The sequence below is a fragment of the Talpa europaea genome (genome assembly GCF_964194135.1).
Source record: "Talpa europaea genome assembly, chromosome: 1".
Taxonomy (NCBI): Eukaryota; Metazoa; Chordata; class Mammalia; order Eulipotyphla; family Talpidae; genus Talpa; species Talpa europaea.
The window spans coordinates 79804409-79824143 of NC_140073.1; the positions used below are offsets into that span (position 1 = coordinate 79804409).

The 19735-nt window shown below is 36.9% G+C and overlaps 1 protein-coding gene across 2 annotated transcripts in view; it reads left to right on the plus strand.

Annotated features, from left to right (window-relative positions):
• Positions 1–19735, plus strand: part of RAB3GAP1 (RAB3 GTPase activating protein catalytic subunit 1) — a gene marked incomplete at both ends in the record, with an annotated part of 80452 nt that overhangs the window by 25716 nt on the left and 35001 nt on the right. For both annotated transcript variants that reach the window (XM_084235377.1, XM_084235378.1), the window contains 6 exons: positions 1521–1640; positions 2247–2412; positions 11999–12098; positions 13161–13242; positions 16153–16221; positions 17698–17771. In XM_084235377.1, coding sequence (XP_084091503.1) covers positions 1521–1640; positions 2247–2412; positions 11999–12098; positions 13161–13242; positions 16153–16221; positions 17698–17771 — 611 coding nt within the window. The remainder of the gene's footprint in view (positions 1–1520; positions 1641–2246; positions 2413–11998; positions 12099–13160; positions 13243–16152; positions 16222–17697; positions 17772–19735) is intronic.

Genomic DNA, 19735 nt, shown 5'->3' on the forward strand with positions numbered 1-19735 from the left:
TTGGCTGGGATAATGGATGGTAAATTATTTGAGGTAAATCTTCAAAAATGATCCATCAGGATTTGGATTATGAGTAATCACAATAAAGTGAAGGGAAGCAGTTCAGGAAGTGGAAACAAAGACATAGAGCATAGAATTTTATTGCAGATAAGTAGAAAACCTTTCAATTTGGCTTATTGTTTAACTGGCATAGTTTCTCTGTGTATGGAGGAGGCAGAGATGGTGTGTATTCTTTTATCCAGCAACTCAACTTCTAGGATTTTATCTAATAGGTATCCTTATAGAAATAGACCTATGCAGTATTGTTATAACAGTTTAAAAATGGAAGCAAAGTAATGATGATAGGGGATTAGAAGGTACAGAAAGTATATATAATCTTTTTTGAGGACAGGGTGGATACATGGGGGACAAATGTTATTAATTCTGAGAGAATAGTGAAGCAACTGTTGATAGTGGTGTCACCCTTATATGGGGAATGAGCTGAGTGGAAAGGTTCACTTGTTTTCTTTCTTCCACAGACATTAAAAAAAAGAAAAAAACAAACTTATAATTGTAAAGACCTTTAGAACTTAAAATTCTAAGTTTTTGATGTTGCCTCTATTTTGATTTCATTGTAAGAGGGTAGAGGCATCGTGAGGAGATGAAATAAATATTTGTCATCTAAACAACAAACAGCTTATGGATTAGACTTTCAAATGTTCTAATCTTTCTTTATTGCTGCTTGGTGATTTCTTGAGAATGTTCATAAAAATAAGCATTCATAACACTTTACACATCCAAAAACTAATTTCGGATATTGACTAGCATCTTAAATTATTTTCCTTATTTAAAAAAATATTAAATAAAAATATATTGAGGAGTGAATAGTATAAGAATTTTCAGTAGGCAAGATTACCAACTTGATCTTACAATTTTTGTGAAGTTAGCTTCAAATTTGTGGTTTTCGAAGGACATGACAGCAACTTTTCATTCTTCTAAGATTTTGCAGCAACAGAGAGACATTTCTGATAATTTGTCTAACATGTGTTGAGTGAATGAACATAATTCTTTGATTAGGATACTTACAGTAAACCAGGCTTTCGCTTTGAGACAACACAAGTATATCATGACTGATAATTATTTTCCTGACATTTAGGGATTCTGTCAAATTTTATTTTTCCACATGAATGAATTGGATTTAATTAAAGCAAGATTTCAATGCTGGCTTTCACCTTTTAGTTTGGAAACTTAAATTTTAAGGCAAAATTTTTATGTAATACTCTTTCCTTCATGTTTCCAGCAAATTTCTTCTAATTTTTAAAGAGTAGGGAGGTAATCGTAGGTGAATGATAGAAGTATTTCACTAAAGGGAGAAAATTCAGGTTGTAAGTTGAGTTGTCATTAAAAAAAGATGAAAAAGAAACACCTGTAACGTTTAACATGTTAAACACTTGTTAAATTTCCCTCAGGGAAATTTTTCAAATAATGGATTTTTGTGTTCTACAATATTCCTAATTAATGGCATTGGTTCTTTTTTCAAGGTATGGACTACGAGAATTTGTGGTGATTGCTCCTGCTGCAAACAATGATGCTGTACTCAGTGAATCTAAGTGCAATCTACTTCTGAGTTCTGTGTCTATTGCTTTGGGAAATACTGGCTGGTAGGAGCACATTTTGAAACACTGGGTCAAATGAAAAACTTTTAAATTACAATTTGTGAATGAAAATTATTAGTAAATGTTAGCATTTTAAAAATTTAATTTAGGAATCTAGTACTTGTGCATTATTACTTTGGAATTTGGTATAAAAGGACAAACTCATTAGAGTGGGCTTACTGAAATCATCAATGAATATTTAAAACAAGGAGTAGATTGTGTTACTGTGTGCTTTGCTTCCATCTGTTTATTTCAATTTTGTTACAAAATCTAATTTTAAAACTCAGGTGAATCAAGTTTATTGCTGCTCTGCACATGTCTACAAATCTGTGGACAATGAGGCTTGACTATAAATGTTCAAATAATAAAAGTAAAAAATACTTTATCACTAATGTTGGTCTAATTTGCATTGTTTAATACCTGTGAATCAAGTTTAATTATGACATTGGAAAGACTAATATGATGCAATTTTATAAGTTTTTGGAGTATTCCTTGTTTAATGATTTAAGTACTTGAGATTAAAATAATGGACGCATGAGAAATTTTTACATGTAGGAGATTCTTAAGGGTTAATGAATTCATAGTATTTTCCTGCTTAATTATATCTTACAGTCAGGTGCCACTATTTGTGCAAATTCATCACAAATGGCGAAGAACATATGTGGGAGAATGTCAGGGTCCTGGTGTTCGTACTGATTTTGAAATGGTTCATCTTCGAAAGGTGCCAAATCAGTATACTCATTTATCAGGTCTTCTGGATATCTTCAAATCAAAGATTGTAAGTTCATATTGATATGTGTCTGTCTTATTCAGGATTCAGATTAAAAAGTACCAATTTGGTAATTTTATTGAGCATGTCAAAACATTTTTCTGGAATACTGATAATGTAACTGCTTAGAAGAAAGATAAAATTGACTAAGTAAATTACTATGTATGTTTAAAGAAAATATCCAATTAGACTTTTAGTGTACTAACGCTAGGAAACAACTAATTAAACTGATTTTTGTTCAGTTTATCACCATTTGTGTACTGTTACCTCTCTCTACTTTTCCTGTAGTAGTAATACTGCCAGACTTCCCCAGTTAAGTGGACTTCAGATAGTGAATGTTTGCGACTTTCAGTACAAGTTCTTTGTGGTTTGGATTCTTTTTTTTCTGAATTGCCTCCCCCTTTCCAGTGTTCATCAGTTTGATTTTTAAGATTAATCAGTATGTATTCTATGACTGAGTGCACCGTGGTTAAGTGGGATATACTCAGTATATTCTTGGTGTGCTATGAAAACACTCTCACAGAATTAGGAAGGACTTGCCTAAGCCACTCTGGAGGTAGGGTGAAAGGAGTATAAGTTGAACTATTTGGAAGTACCTCTAGAAAAGAGAACAAAGATATAAGCAAGTGGTAGAAAGATCCTCCACTGAGAGAAATTATTACCCTTAAGTATTTAAGGTGACACCCATCCCTCTGAAGTGACAAACTCAAAAATGATGTCAGGTCTCTCCTAATATTGAACATCACTACTTGCTAAAATTGTTTAACATAAGTCAAAACCTAAGGAAATAATCACATATTTCCAAAATAAACTTTAAATTGTAAATTAACTGCTCTAGACTCTTCTAAAATGTCACTATGATAAAGGCAACACAAAGACTAGTTTAAAAGAGAGTAAAAGGGCCATAACTCTTTTTGTAGTTTGTATACTTGTCTCTTTTTTTTTTCGCATTTGGGGGACAGTTTGTTTACAGCTTATTTTGAATGAGGATTGTCTTTAAATTTTTCAAATTTCTCTTCCATCTTCTCTATCTATGATTTGTTATTTTGGGGTTGCTCCCTACTTGGAGAATATTTCAGAACTAGGTCTTAAAATGGTCTTTGAGGTGTCTTGCTCAGTGGTGATATTGGGATATTGCATAACTAGTCTTAGAATCATTGCATTGGGAGCTCAGGTCAGGAGTGTGGGATTTATTCCCCTTACACAGTAACTCTCCTACCCCATAGCTTCGAACAAAACTACTTGTACAAGTAGGAGTGTCCAGCCCCATTGTGAACTGCAGGCTACCCTAAGCTGAGAGTTTTTAGTGTCCTTACTCTGGGCAGAATACTTTTGGTTCCATTTGATTTAGTCTGTCACTGCTTTCTTTTGCACCTGGGGTTAGGCAGCAACCCCCCACCTATCAATCCTTTTCTAGGGCTCACAAAGATACTTACATCATGTTTGATCTTAGCTATTTCTTTTTGGTTATCTCTTTCTATATTTATCTATCTTATGTGACTGAAGCAGTGATTATATATCAAAGTGACATTGTTATGGTGTGGTTGCTATTACTAAGCCATATACCTCATTTGTTTTTAAGATTGACTTATTTATGCATATAAGAATTGGGGTACAGAGGAGAGGGCGGAGCAACATGGCGGCGAGGAGACGCTGCGAGTAAGATCTCCCATTAAAAAAAGTTAATAGGGAGGAAAAGCGGAAGGTCCCAGTGAGAACTGGGACACGGAAGATAAACGGACGACTCCAGCAAACTGCCCAAAGAAGAAAGTTGCCATAAAAGAGGACCAGAAGGGAGGGAAGCGCGGAACCCTGCTCCCCTCCCCCGCCCACAAAGTCGGCACTCTCCGACCGGCAGAGAGGAGGGAAACAACAAACCAAAACGGCCAACAAGAAAAACGGACGCAGCAAGTGGGAATGTGAGTGGAAAGGAACTATTTCAGCCACCACACCCCGTGAACGGGAGCTGTGGAGAACCCTGCAGGATCCGCCGCGGAGGTGAGCTCCAGGCGCCATCAAAGAGAGCCCCGCCCCCCAGGAGGAAACCAGCACCAGCACACAGCCCCCGCTGCCCGGTAAGCTTGAGCGGAAAGCGGCACGCTGAAAAAGCAGACGCGGATCCGGATCGGATCGCAGCTGCCCAGGTCCCCACGCCTGCGACCTAGGCTTGCGGGGAGACCGCGGAGGCCCTCCCTGAGTGAACAGGAACAAGGCGCTCAGGCAGGGAAGCGGGATTCAAAAGGCGCCATTCCCGCGCCACTGATCTGGGCTACAGCCCGCGTCCTGGAACTGAGGGCTTTGGAACTGAGACCCGGGGCACGAAATTAGGGGCGTGGGTTCCCCACGACGGTGGGGCACAAGGCAGACACAGCACCCCAAAGCCGTTGAGGTGTACTCTACCATCCCCGCTCTGCTCCCTGTCCCACGGGGTGGAAAATCAGCTCCCCAAGGGCTCTAGGAGAGATCTCTGGCGCCACCTAGCGACTTGAAGCCAGCAGAGGCTCCTGAAGGAGCTAGTGGCCAGCTGGGGAGTTAGCCCACACCGGGCCCCTTCCGAACAAGTAGTCTGAGCCCACAGGGAGAGCGAGCACCCACAGCCGGGGCAGACTAGGCACGCAGAAGAGTGTGCCTGAGACCAGACGCTCAGGGAGTGTGTCCCACATCACCATTTTAGAACAGGGACATTTCTTCAGTAAAGACTACCTGCAGAAGGCTTCCTCAGGAGCCAGAGGTGAGCGGGGGAAGTTCGCCCACGCCAGACCCCCTCTGGCCTGCAGTCCAAGCCCAGAGGGGAGCAGGAACCCACCGCCGGGGCAGACCAGGCGCACAGGGGAGTGTGTCCCCACATCGGCATTTTAGAACAGGGACCTTTCTCCAGTAAAGACTGCTTGAAACTGACAGATGACTCCTGGAGGAACCAGAGGGGAACAGAGAAGCCCACCCAAGATGCCGGCCAGTCCCATCAACACAGTGTCCCAACGCATACGGCAAATTAGAAAACAGACAGTAGGGAGGAGAAGAACCACACGCAACCTAGCAACTCTCCAGAGAAAAAGCACACCACAAAAAGCAAACCAGCCCCCAGATTGCAACGACAATAACTTGGAAGAATTTCTGAGCCTTCCAGAAAGAGAATTTAAAATTGCCGTGATTAAAAAACTGACAGAAGTCATAAAGGAAAACAATGATAAGGGAAAAATAATCAACGATCAGAAGAATGCAATTGAGTTCCTAGAGAGGGAAAACAATGGTCAGAAGAAAGAAATTGAGTCCCTAAAGAGGGAAGTAAAAGAAATGCAGGAGATCAAAGAATTAATGGAAGAACTAAAGAATTCTGGGAAAAGCAATGAAAGCAGCATAGATGAAATGGAAGAACGAATAAGTTCTCTTGAAGACACAGAAATAAAAAGAACCAAAACAGAAAAGGAAAGAGAAGTACGAAGGAAAAAGAACGAGGAAAGACTTCGGGAACTATCTGACTCCATGAGGAAAGGAAATATAAGAGTTATAGGAATACCAGAAGGAGAGGAGAGAGATGTAGGAACAGAGAAAATATTCAAAGAGATAATTGAAGAGAACTTCCCAAATGTGAAGAAGGAGCTGAAAATTGATATACAAGAAGCAAGAAGAACACCAAACTTCCACGACGAAAGGAAAAATACAGCAAGACACATAACAGTAAAGCTCCCAAGAATCCAGGACAAGGAAAAAATAATGAAGCTGGCAAGAAGGAAGAAACAGATAACATTCAAAGGAAAACCAATCAGGCTGACATCAGACTTCTCCGAAGAAACACTACGGGCAAGGAGAGAGTGGAGGGACATAGTCAACAGACTCCAAGAAAACAGATGCCAACCAAGAATACTCTATCCCGCAAAGCTCTCCTTCCTCTTTGAAGAAAGAATATGGACCTTCCCAGACAAACAGAAACTCCGGAATTTCATTGCAACTAAACCCCCACTCCAAAAAATACTACAAGGAGTCCTAAAGCCAGAACCTCAGAGGGACGAATAACAATGAAAGAAGGCCAAAAAAAAAAAAAAGTTATTAAAAGAATAAATAAATATAATCAAAGGAAAGACAAACACAATGGCAAATACAGATGATAACATATCAATATTAACTCTAAATGTAAATGGACTAAACTCTTCAATAAAAAGACACAGAGTTGCAGCCTGGATTAAGAAACAAAACCCAACCTTTTGCTGTCTCCAGGAAACACATTTAGCTACAAAAGATAAAAATAGGCTCAAAGTTAAAGGATGGAAAACAATCCTACAAGCAAATGGACCAAAAAAGAAAGCAGGAACAGCTATACTTATATCAGATAAAACAGATTTCAAACTCAAAAAGATAAAAAGAGACCCCAATGGTCACTACATTATGATCAAGGGGACAATACTTCAAGAAGAAATAACACTCATTAACATATACTCACCAAACGAAGGAGCACCAAAATATATTAGACAACTGTTGTCCTCTCTGAAAACAGACATCAGAGAAAACACATACGTAGTGGGAGACTTCAACACACCACTATCAACAATGGATAGATCAACAAGACAAAAAATAAGTAAAGAAACCAAAGCTCTAAATAAGGACCTAGAGCAATTGGGCTTAACAGACATCTATAGAACACTAAACCCCCAAAAAACGGAGTACACATTTTTCTCAAGCGCACACGGATCATTCTCCAGGATCGATCACATACTGGGGCACAAGACAAACATCAACAGATACACCAAGATTGAAATCATATCAACCATCTTTTCTGACCATGAAGGCATCAAACTAGATATAAACCATAAAAAGAAGGCAAGGAACTTTCCTACCTCATGGAGATTAAAAACCACACTACTGGAAGACCATTAGACTAATGAGGAGATCAAAGAAGAAATTAAAAAATTTTTTGAATTGAACGACAAGGAGGACACCAATATCCTAAATGTATGGGATGCAGCAAAAGCAGTAATAAGAGGAAAATATATAGCAATAGAAGCTCACATCAAGAAACAAGAAAGAACGCAAAGAAACAACCTAATCTCGAAGCTCAAAGATCTAGAAAAAGAACAACAAAAAAACCCCAAAACCAGTAGAAGAAAAGAAATAATAAAAACCAAAGCAGAAATAAATGAAATTGAAACTAAAAAAACAATCCAAATGATCAATGAAACCAAGAGCTGGTTCTTTGAAAAAATCAATAGAATAGACAAACCCCTAGCCAGGCTCACAAAGGAAAAAAGGGAGAAAGCACAAATAAACAGGATCATCAATGAAAGAGGAGAAATCACAACGGACACAGCAGAAATCAAAAGAATAATCAGTAACTACTATGAACAGTTATATGGAAACAAGTTTAACAATCTAGAGGAGATGGTCAAATTCCTACAACTCTACAATCACCCAAAGCTAGATAAAGAAGAAATAGAACACCTAAACAGACCAATTACAATTAGCGAAATTGAAATGGTAATCAAAAACCTCCCCAAAAACAAAAGCCCAGGACCTGATGGATTTACAAATGAATTCTACCAAACATTCAGAGACGAATTAGTGCCAATCCTTCACAAACTCTTCCAAAAAATTGAGAAGGAAGGGACAATACCAAACACGTTTTATGAAGCCAACATTACACTAATACCAAAACCGAACAAGGAAAACTACAGGCCAATCTCCCTAATGAACACTGATGCAAAAATCCTCAATAAAATTTTAGCTATCAGAATCCAACAATGTATCCATAAGATAATTCACCACGACCAAGTAGGATTCATTCCAGGGACACAAGGATGGTTTAACATCCGAAAATCAATCAACGTTATCCAACACATCAACAAAAAGAAATATAAAAACCATATGATAATATCAATAGATGCTGAGAAAGCTTTCGACAAAGTGCAACACCCATTCATGATAAAAGCCCTTGAAATTCTTGGGATACAAGGAACATACCTCAACATCCTAACGGCCATCTATGACAAGCCAACAGCCAGTATCATTCTTAATGGTGAAAAGCTGAAAGCAATTCCATTAAGATCTGGAAAAGGACAAGGATGTCCACTCTCACCACTGCTTTTCAATATAATACTGGAAGTCCTAGCCAGGGCAATAAGACAAGAGAAAGACATCCAAGGAATCCAAATAGGAAAAGAAGAAGTCAAACTATCACTATTTGCAGACGATATGATATTATACATAGAGAACCCCAAAAACTCCACAGAAAAGCTAATTCAACTCATCAATCAGTTCAGTAAAGTAGCAGGATACAAAATCAACACGCAAAAGTCAGTAGCCTTCCTATACACAAACAATAAATCTGAAGAAGAAGAAATCAAAAAAACCATCCCTTTTGTTATTGAAACAAAAAAAATCAAATATTTGGGAATAAATCTAACAAAAGAGGTAAAGGACCTATACAAAGAAAACTATAAAACACTGTTAAAAGAAATAGAAGAAGACACAAGGAAATGGAGAGACATCCCCTGCTCATGGATTGGAAGAATAAACATTATTAAAATGGCCATCCTTCCAAAAGCAATATACAGATTCAATGCTATTCCAATCAAAATTTCAATGTCATTCTTCAAAGAAATAGAACAATTATTGATGAAATTCATATGGAATCACAAAAAACCCCGAATAGCCAAAGCTCTCCTGAAAAAAAAAGAAGGGAATGGAGGCATCACACGCCCAGACTTCAAACTATACTACAAAGCCATAATCATCAAAACTGCATGGCATTGGAACAAGAACAGACATACAGACCAATGGAATCGAATAGAAAATCCAGAAATAAACCCACAGATTTATGGTCAACTAATCTTTGACAACGGAGCAAAGAATATGCATTGGAGCAAAGAAAGTTTGTTCAATAAATGGTGCTGGGAAAACTGGGTCGCTACATGCAAAAGAATGAAGCTTGACCACTACCTCACACCATACACAAAAATCAACTCAAAATGGATTAAAGAACTAGACATAAGACCTGAAACCATAAAATATATAGAAGGAAATATAGGCGAAACACTACGTGATTTGCACATCAAAGACATCTTTACAGACACATCACCCAAAGCAGTGATAGTGAAGGCAAAGATAAACAGCTGGGACTACATCAAATTAAAGAGCTTCTGCACAGCAAAAGAGACAATAACAAAAACAAAGAGAAACCCCACCAACTGGGAGAACATTTTTGCACCCAACACTAATGATAAAGGACTGATCACAAAAATCTGCAAAGAGCTGATGAGACTCAACAACAACAAAGAAAATAATCCAGTCAAAAAATGGGCAGAAGAGCTAAAAAGAAACTTCTCTGAAGAGGAAATGCAAATGGCCAACAGGCATATGAAAAAATGTTCAACATCACTTGTCATCAGGGAAATGCAAATCAAAACTACTATGAGATACCATCTTACACCAGTGAGAATGGCACATATTAAAAAAACTAGCAACAACAAATGTTGGCGAGGGTGTGGAGAAAAAGGAACTCTTCTGCACTGTTGGTGGGAGTGCAAACTGGTCCAACCACTGTGGAAAGCTGTGTGGAGATTTCTGGACCTACTAAACATAGAGCTTCCATATGATCCAGCAATTCCACTCCTAGGTATTTACCCAAAGGACACAGAAACATCAATTCCAAAGAACACCTGCACCCCTATGTTTATAGCAGCACTGTTTACAATAGCTAAGCTTTGGAAACAGCCCAAGTGCCCAAAAATAGATGACTGGATCAAGAAGATGTGGTACATATATACCATGGAATATTACTCAGCATTCAAAAAAGATAAACACATGCAATTTGCAGCAACATGGATGGCGCTGGAAGGGATCATGCTCAGCGAAATAAGCCAAAAAGAAAAAGAAAAATACCGGATGGTCTCACTCATAGCAGGAATCTAGAAAACTTAAATAAGGGACCAGGAAAATGAATAACTATAAGAAAGTGAAAATCAAAATCAACAAAAAACTATGAACCAGAGACACTCTTAGCAGGAATCTAGAAAACTTAAATAAGGGACCAGGAAAATGAATAACTATAAGAAAGTGAAAATCAAAATCAACAAAAAACTATGAACCAGAGACACTTTTAGGGGGGCGGGGGCGGAAGGGGAGGGATTGGGGTCAGAATGGGGGGGCTGCAATTGTATGGGGAATATAACAATAAAATTTATTCAAAATAAAAGAATTGGGGTACAGTCCAGAGGTGTGGGGGGAGAGAGGATTCACCAGAGCCACAGTGGGGAACAGAACAGGCAGATCAACTGAAATACACTGCCAAGGGGAACAGCAAACAAGACAGGAGAGGTCTGCTGCTCCATGTGGGTAGTTCCCTGGCCGGGTATTGAACTTGTGCTGCAGTGGCTGCAGATAGCTTTATTGGTTGCATCTTAACCCCTTGCGCCACGAGGGAGGCCCTTTATATCTCTTATTTCTGACCAGCAGTATCAGAAATATCTGAAAACTGGTTAGATGCGCAGAATGTTATTTAATGTATATTTTTAGCTGCCTAGGTGATTTCTAGTCATATTTAACTCCTTTTCTACATTAATGTGTATTAACCAAGGGAGGGTGAACTCATAAGGATGTTTGGATGATAGTATTAATTTTTATGACTTTAATGAATGTTAAGTTAAATCTAAGTTTTCTGCTGTTAACTGTATTAATATAATTTGTGTTGTGTGAGTGACTATTTGCTTTAGTCTGAAATTCTGGTTAAATGTTCAAGACTGGTTTTATCTATCTGAGTTTATTTTCATTTAAAAGAAAAGACATCGGGGATAGGGGCGGGGAGGGGAGGGATTGGGGTCAAAATAAGGGGGTTGCAATTGTATGGGGAATATAAAAATTAAATTTATTTTAAAAAAAAAGAAAAGAAAAGACATCATCTCCCCCAAACTAGTTGTACCCTTTATAATAGTAACCTTACTTTAAAAAAGTGAATCACACTTTTTTCATATTCAGTGTGTCTGACGATAATAGTAAATTATATTTGTATTATTAAAATTGTATATATTTTGAAAGAGCACTTTGCTTAATAGAATTTAATAACCCATTTCCAGATAGTAGTTTACACAGCTTTATTTTGATTTAATTTGCTCTCTGGCATTTTTTAAATGAATTTTTATAAAGCTACACATCTCTTTTAGAAAATGAAAACTTTTGTGAAACCAGTTTGCAAAAATTGTGGATGGAAATCCCTTGTGCACACAAATGTGCACACAAATACACTGATTCCTTACATTTTATTTTTTCCATATTTCAAAAGCAGATCTAAGGTATGCCAGTATTACTCCTTTTTATAGAATCTTCCTTCTTGATTACCCCTGATTCATCTCAAGCTTTTAGGCTGTCAGAATGTCTCTCATGAAAATGATTTCCCTAATTTGTACTTTTGGCTCTAATAATTTCATTAACTTAGTTTTCCTTTTTAATGACTGTATTTAGATACTATTACCCTACCTCTATTATCTTAAAATCTTATATTGTAAAGGTACTAATGTTTCATCCTAATAGTTTGAAATTTTGTTGTTGAATTTATAGAGAACAAGGGTGTTAGCATTTACATGGTATTGATTTTGCATTTATTTCCTAGGGATGTCCTTTAACTCCGTTGCCTCCAGTTAGTATTGCTATTCGATTTACCTATGTACTTCAGGATTGGCAGCAATATTTTTGGCCTCAGCAACCTCCAGGTGAGATAATTTAAAACTATATATATTAGTGAATAGAAACTTACTGATAAGAATTCAAGAACCAGAATCTTAGCATTATAATTCAGTGAAAAGTGTTTATATGGTTATAGTCTAGCAATTTTTAACCTACTAATTTATGAAGTGTCCTTATGAATTTTTAATCTCTTAACAATTCATATCATGTATTAGAGCTTGTCATTCTGATATTTGTTGTAAGCATTCTTTAGTTGGAGAATGGAATGAATTGACTTTGAATATTTACTGACTCAATTAATTGAGCCATTTTTAATAACTAATTTTAATAATTTAGTATATAGATAATTGTCACACATGATTTTATCAAATCTGGGGAGTGTTCATAACTCAACTATAGACTTTAATTTTAGGAATTCTAGTATAGTGTGGATAATTGAAAACAATCCTTTGTATTATTTGAAAGATAAATAAATCCTTTTGATGTCTTTTATAAGTGTTTATTACTTCCTCAAAAGGGATGGAACTAAGGGGGGTGATTTACCTTCTAAATATTCCTCTAATCTCAGATATCATTCATAATGGAAAGGAAATTCTTTCATGAACTTTAAATATTTCCATGTGCCATCAACTGAAACATAATTTTATTAATGATGACTCATATGCTATTCAGAAATTATTGACAGCAAAAGTAATGAATATAAGTTGGTGATTAAATTTTTAATACTTGGGTAATCTTTGTCTTAGATGACGATATAACCATATTCTTAGAAAATGCAGAACATACATAGCAATCACCATCTTTTGAGGAATATTTAAGGTGTATTCAAAAGGGTAAAATTTAGAATGCATGACTTGAAATGAACCACTGGATAAATAGAAATTTAGCATGTCCTTTTACTCCGATATTCTTAGGAGAAGTCTGTAATACCAGACTATTTACTCTGTAACTTGCTATATGTGCTTTTAATGTAGGAAATTTCAATTCATTATCTCCCAATAGACTAAATTTACTAAATTTAGTCTATTTTACTAAATTCTTACGCCTCTATTTTTGCTAGATAATGGAAGAATATTTCTTTTGTTTAGATATAGATGCCCTTATTGGAGGAGAAGTTGGAGGTTTAGAATTTGGCAAGTTACCATTTGGTGCCTGTGAAGATCCTATTAGGTAAGAATTTTAATCTCTCATTTGAATTATGGGACTCTACTTTTTAAATTATACTGATAATGATTTTACCATGCTATATAATAGTGCAGCCTTCTGAAATAATAGTGCCAGAAATAGAGACCACACCTAACAATCTTTCCATCTTTTTCCCCCCCTGTAACTTAAAAACAATTTAAAATAATACATAAAATGTATACAATACCTTTCATTAATAATTCTTTATAGAGGTGATTTGGGAAATATTTTAAATAGTGGAAAGCTCAAAAAATATTACATGTAAAGATCTTTCATGTATCTATCACCCATAAGTGATAATTACTCACATTTTTCCTGACTTCTTATTTATTTATTTATTTATTTATTTATTTTTTTACATCATTGTTAATTTTTGTACTGTATTTGATTTCTCCTCTCAGCTATAGTCCTTGTAGTTCTCCCACCACCATAGCACCGGTGAGCCATCACCACAGTCCCTTGTTTTCTTCCCTTTCGTATTTTGATCCCTCTCCCTCCCCTTCTACTTGTATGCCTCAGATCTGTGATCCTGACCACTTTTTCAAAATATGCAAATTAAGACATAGACACAGTGGTGACCTCTTAGGTTACACAGTTGCTGTGGGAGAAGAGCTGCTGAACTTTAATGGAAAGCAGTTTCACAAGAAAATATAAAGCTTGCAAAACGTAATCACTTATAGCAAAATATTTGGAAAATATAAATAGTGCCAGTTTAGAAATTATTTCATTTGCTTATTTGAATAAGCTATTTGGTTCATTAAAGTATATTTATACACACGCATGTATATATACATTTTCCTATGCATGAATTTGGTGTATATATGTATGTATGATTATTTATTTGCAGCAGTGGTCTCTAAGTCCACCTTCAGCTTCATAAGACTTAGCATATAGTTGTTCTCATGGCAATTACAGTGAAAGGACGTAAAGCAAAAATTAGCAAGGGGGAAGGGGACATGGGATGAGGTCCTGAGCAAGCCAGATATATGCTTCCTCTTCATTGTAGTTAGACAGGACATGCTTGTTGTTCTAGCCATGAGTTGTGACAACATGAATGAAAGGCTATCTCCTGGGGAGACTCACTAGAGCTTCAGCACTTGGTATTTTTATCAGAGGCTGGTCATAAAAGCACCCTCTGCCTAAGAATTCCAGAATGAATGCAGGTGTCAAGAGTAGTCTGTATTATTTATATAATTAGTTTAGGCATAATGAGCCACTCTTACAAAGGAATTGTGGGAACCTACCTGAAATTAAAGTTCTCAAATGCCGAACCAAGGACCAACCTTGTGAGTAGACCTTCCCTAAGTATCAGGCCTGCTCTTTTAACTCTTTTTTGCATAGCATGTTTGTGTATTTCATAAATGTATGGCATATTCTACATTTTAGTGACATGGTTTACTTTAAACTTTACATAAGTCATAAGTGTCAGTCATAAGAAGTCAGCAAACTATGGTGCATGAAGCAAATTTGATCAGTCTACTGTTGTATGCCAAGTGGGCTAGGACAAGTCTTCAAATTTTTAAGGATTTTAAGAGAAAAAATAAGCAGAAATAGCAGAAACTCCAAGGCCCTCAAGCCTAAAATATTTGCCAACACTTATCTAACATGCTTAAAAAAAATGTAGATATAAGGCCTCCCTGATGGCTCAAGGGGTTACATTTCAGCACTATGAAGCTATCCGCAGCTACTGCAACACGATTTCGATCCCAGGCCAGGGAGCTACACCACATGGCGCAGCAGCAGACCTCTCCTGTCTCATCTGCTGCTCCCCTCAGCAGTTTATTTCAGTCAACATACCTGTTCTGCTCCCCACTCTATTTCTTGTGAATCCTCTTATTGACCCCCCCCACCCCCCGCACCTCTGGCCTACACCCCAGCTCTTGTATGCACAAATAAATAAATAAATCTTTTTTTTAAATTCTTTTTTTTTTTTTTTTTAAGATTTGTTTATTTATTTATTTATACAAGCACTGGGTACAGTCAGAAGCGCGGGAGGGTGAGAGAATTCACCAGAGCCAGAGCGGGGAGCAGAGCAGGCAGAAGGACCAAAGTACACTGCTGAGGGGAGCAGCGGGCGGCAGGAGAGGTCTGCGCGCCATGTGGGACCCTCCTCCGGTGGCCGGGGAGCAGCTGGGGATCGAACCGGCGTTGCAGAGTATGCGGGCAACTTTGCAACCCAGTGCTCAATAGCTGCGCCACTGTGGAGGCCCAATAAATAAATCTTTTTTTTTAAAATGCAGATATAATTTATGTATATAAAATTCATCACTAAATGTGAACAGTTCAGTGATTCTTAGTATTTACAGATGGTTGTGCAACCATCAGCACTATCTAATTCCAGAACACTTTTTTTTAATCACTCTGAAGAGAAATCCCTCACCTATTAGATACAAACCCCAACTTACCAAGCCCATCTGGGCAAATACTAATTTTCCTCTCTCTATGGATTTATCTATTCTGGACATTTTATGTAAGTTGAGTCATACAACACGTCACCCTTTGTGTCTGACTTCTCTCATTTAGCAAAACAGCCTGAGGTTCATCCACATTGTAGCATAAAATCAGTTTCACCACTTTTATGGGTGTATGATTGTATGGGTAGTACCAAAGTTTGTTTATTCATCAGCTTACAGTCATTTGGGTTATTTATACTTTGTGGCTATTATATATTTATGTAGCATTTTTTTTAATATCTGCTAGACATTAATTTCATATGAATTTGCTATTATTTGTTTACCAATTACCTTTAGTTTTATTATAAGTAATACTTTTAACTTATTTGTATGTACATCTCTGGTTTTTTGCTTACAATTTATTTTTAGAAGTTGAATTGCTGAATCAGAGGACATATACACAGTATTAAAGTTTTGGGGTGTATTTTGTGTTTTATTTTAGTGAACTCCATTTAGCAACTACATGGCCTAACCTGACTGAAGGTATCATTGTGGATAATGATGTTTATTCGTAAGTATGTTAAGACTAATTGAAATTCAAAAATTCAATAGAATAAATTAACTGTCAAGTTGTTAGCAATTTTCCTTTGTCAGTTTCTGATAAGGTTGGTTCATTTTTTACTGTTAAAAATCACTTTTTAAGACTGTTTAATATGTATTCGAGATGTCTTTTAACTTTGGAGATGAGATTCTTAGTTCAAAGTTAATGAGCAATCTGAATGAATCTTTGGTTTTAGTTATGCAGTTGGAGATTCAGTGTATAATTCTCTTGAATTTTTCTAAGTTGGTAAGAAGCATTTCATGAAATGCTTTGAAGAAATAATGGTCATCAGAATGTGAATATTTGATGATAAATGTAATAGGTAACAGAACATCGATATCATAACTCCTGTACAGTTAAAATTACTCAAATAGTATAGCAAACTTAGAAAGAATGTGGAGAAAAAGGAATGTAATTTTAGTACATTTTCATGTTTTATGCAGAACAGTGAGAACTAGGACACTTCTTTTATAATTAAAATGTATTTGGTGATGGTAAAGGTATTGCACACTTTTTCTTAATTTAGATAATTTACAGACGTGTGAAGAATAAAGTAACAACTACCTGCAGTCCATTACTTGAAAATAGCATTTTGGGTGTATCTTTCTGAAGTTTAAATTTTTGCATTAATTTGCTTAATATTTAACATTTTAATGCTAATAAATAAAGATCTATATTGTCATTGTAAATTGTTGCATATTATTCTACAAAACTGGATGAACCGGGCCTCTCCTGGTGGCGCAGGCAGCTGAGCGCCGAGCTGTGAAGCTGTCCGCAGCCTCTGCAGCGCCAGTTCAATCCCTGTCGGCTAGTGAGGGTCCCACATGGCGCAGCAGACCTCTCCTGTCGCGCCCACTAGCTCCCCTCAGCAGTGTATTTCGTCAGTCTGCCTGTTCTGTTCCCCGCTCTATCTCTGGTGAATCCTCTCACCCTCCCATGCATCTGGCCTATACCCCGGTTCTTGAATAACATAAATAAATCTAAAAAAAAAATTAAAAAAAAAATGGATGAACCATAATCTATCTAATTAAAGAAATAGGATGCTTTTGATCTTGTGCAAATTTTTGTAGTTTCTTTTTTTATTATTAGTGCTATAAAAAACAAGGTGATTACTTTATATTTCTCATTTCTTTTTTATTGTAAAATGTAATTTTTCTCATTAGATTATCAGTTAATATTGCCTGTTCAAAGTCACTTTTTAAATGTGTTATTTTCATTTTGTTTTTTCCTGTTTAGCTTATTGGTCTGAGAACTTTGATTTCTTAAGATTTTATTTTTTTATAACTTTGCCAAAAAGCCTTATGCATCAGAGTTAACAGTTTAAAGGAGGCAAAATGGATTGCTTCTTCTATCTGTAATGTTTTGATTAGGATGCATTTTGATAAATATGTGAGTCTTATCGATTGTCATAATTAGGTTCTCATGTTTATCATTTTTGCATTTCAGTGATTTGGATCCAATTCAGGCTCCCCACTGGTCTGTTAGAGTTCGAAAAGCTGATAATCCTCAGTGTTTGCTAGGTAAGATATTATGTTCCTTTCCTGAAATACCACCAGTCTGTCTGCTTTCCAAATAAGAACACTGAATGCATTCTCCATACTTTATTTCATTTATCCAAAAAAGTAATTTTTAGTTTCATTTTACAATTGTTGCTCCTAAGGTTAACACCATTAAAAAACAAAATTTTTGCCAACAGCAGTAATTCTTGAACAGCAGTGTCTGGATTTCTTTCTTGTCTTTTAGTTTTAACCAGTCTCCACATCAAAATCCCTGGATCTGAGTTTTATTCTAATGCTTTATGCCACTTCCCCCCTCCCCCAAACCCCTTTTGTAGCATAGTCTGCATCTTCTATTTTAGTTAGTAGAGAACTTTTTTTTTTTTTTTTAAGATTTATTTTTATTTATTTATACAAGCACTGGGTACAGTCAGAAGCCCGGGAGGGTGAGAGAATTCACCAGAGCCAGAGTGGGGAGCAGAGCAGGCAGAAGGACCGAAGCACACCGCTGAGGGGAGCAGCGGGCGGCAGGAGAGGTCTGCGCGCCATGTGGGACCCTCCTCCGGTGGCCGGGGAGCAGCCAGGGATCTAACCGGCGCGGCAGAGGCCACGGGCAGCTTCGCAACCCAGCTCCCAACCGCTGCGCCACCGGGGAGACCCTAGTAGAGAACTTTTTGCCTTTTACCTTCCCTCTGGACTGTGGTACATGATGGGAAGAACACAAATTTTGACAGTCTGTATTAGAAGGTAGAGTTGTATGACATTGCAAACCTATTTTCTTTTCTTTTTTTTTTGTTAAAGATTTATTTATTTTTGCATACAAGAGCTGGGGTACAGGCCAGAGATGGGGGGGTGGTGAGAGGATTTCACCAGAGACAAAGTGGGGAACAGACCAGACAGACTGATTGAAACACATTGCTGACGGAAGCAGTGGGCGAGGCAGGAGAGGTCTGCTTTGCTATGTGGGTTGCTCCCTGGCCCACCGGGGATCAAACTTGTGCTGTAGAGGCTGCAAAGTGCTTCATAGAACGGTGCTTAACCCCTTGCACCACCAGAGAGGCCCTGGAAGCCTATTTTCTGATAGGGAAAAAAAGATGTAATCACATGCCTCTCAGAGTTATTTGAAAAATCAGATGAAATAGCATAAATAGAAATACTTTAAAAAATATCAATTTCTATTCAGATAGTTTATCCCATGACTGAAGCTATCTTTTCCTTTCCATTTTTATAGATTGTCATTAAGAAGTCTTTTTTACCCATCTCCTCCATGTGTTTTTCCATATTTTTCTCTTTTATATTTGTATACATGAAAACTTTTCTCTGTTTCTTAGCTCCGTAGTACCTGACATATTACCTTTCACTTGATGAAGTTTCTAAATACTTTTTGATGATAGTGATGCATTTCTTTAAAGTGTTATTTTCTTGGGCTCTTTTCATCAGCTGTTCTTCATCAGCTGTTCATCAAATTCTAATCATCACTTAGCATTTGTGTTGAATATATAGCAGTGAATACAATATATATACAGTAAAAATCCTGCTATTGGTGTATTTTTCTAGGGTGTTGGGAAAAGTGGGTCGATATTAAGAGTGCTGGAGATGGGCGGAACTTGTTTCAGATCCTAGGTCATCAGTTTGAGCAAATCTCACTGAAATAGAGGTAACAATAATAATACACTTTGTAGGGTTATTGAGAGTATCAAATAAAGGTTGTGTATGTGTATTACATTTAACACTGTGTCTGTCTTTTAGAAGATGTTCAATAGTTTCTGTTGTTTAACCATTAAATTTACTTACTGTATTCCTTCCTAGTTCCTTATTATTCCTCATTCTCTGATTTCTGTAATTGCAGAGTACATTTAAAATTACAAGTAATTTCATTTTAAATTACTGTTTAGTAACCTCATCCTACCTCTGACTTTTTATGGCTAGATTATAGGGTTATGTAGTCATCTTACATAGTCACTATATAACAAACTATATAACTAGTT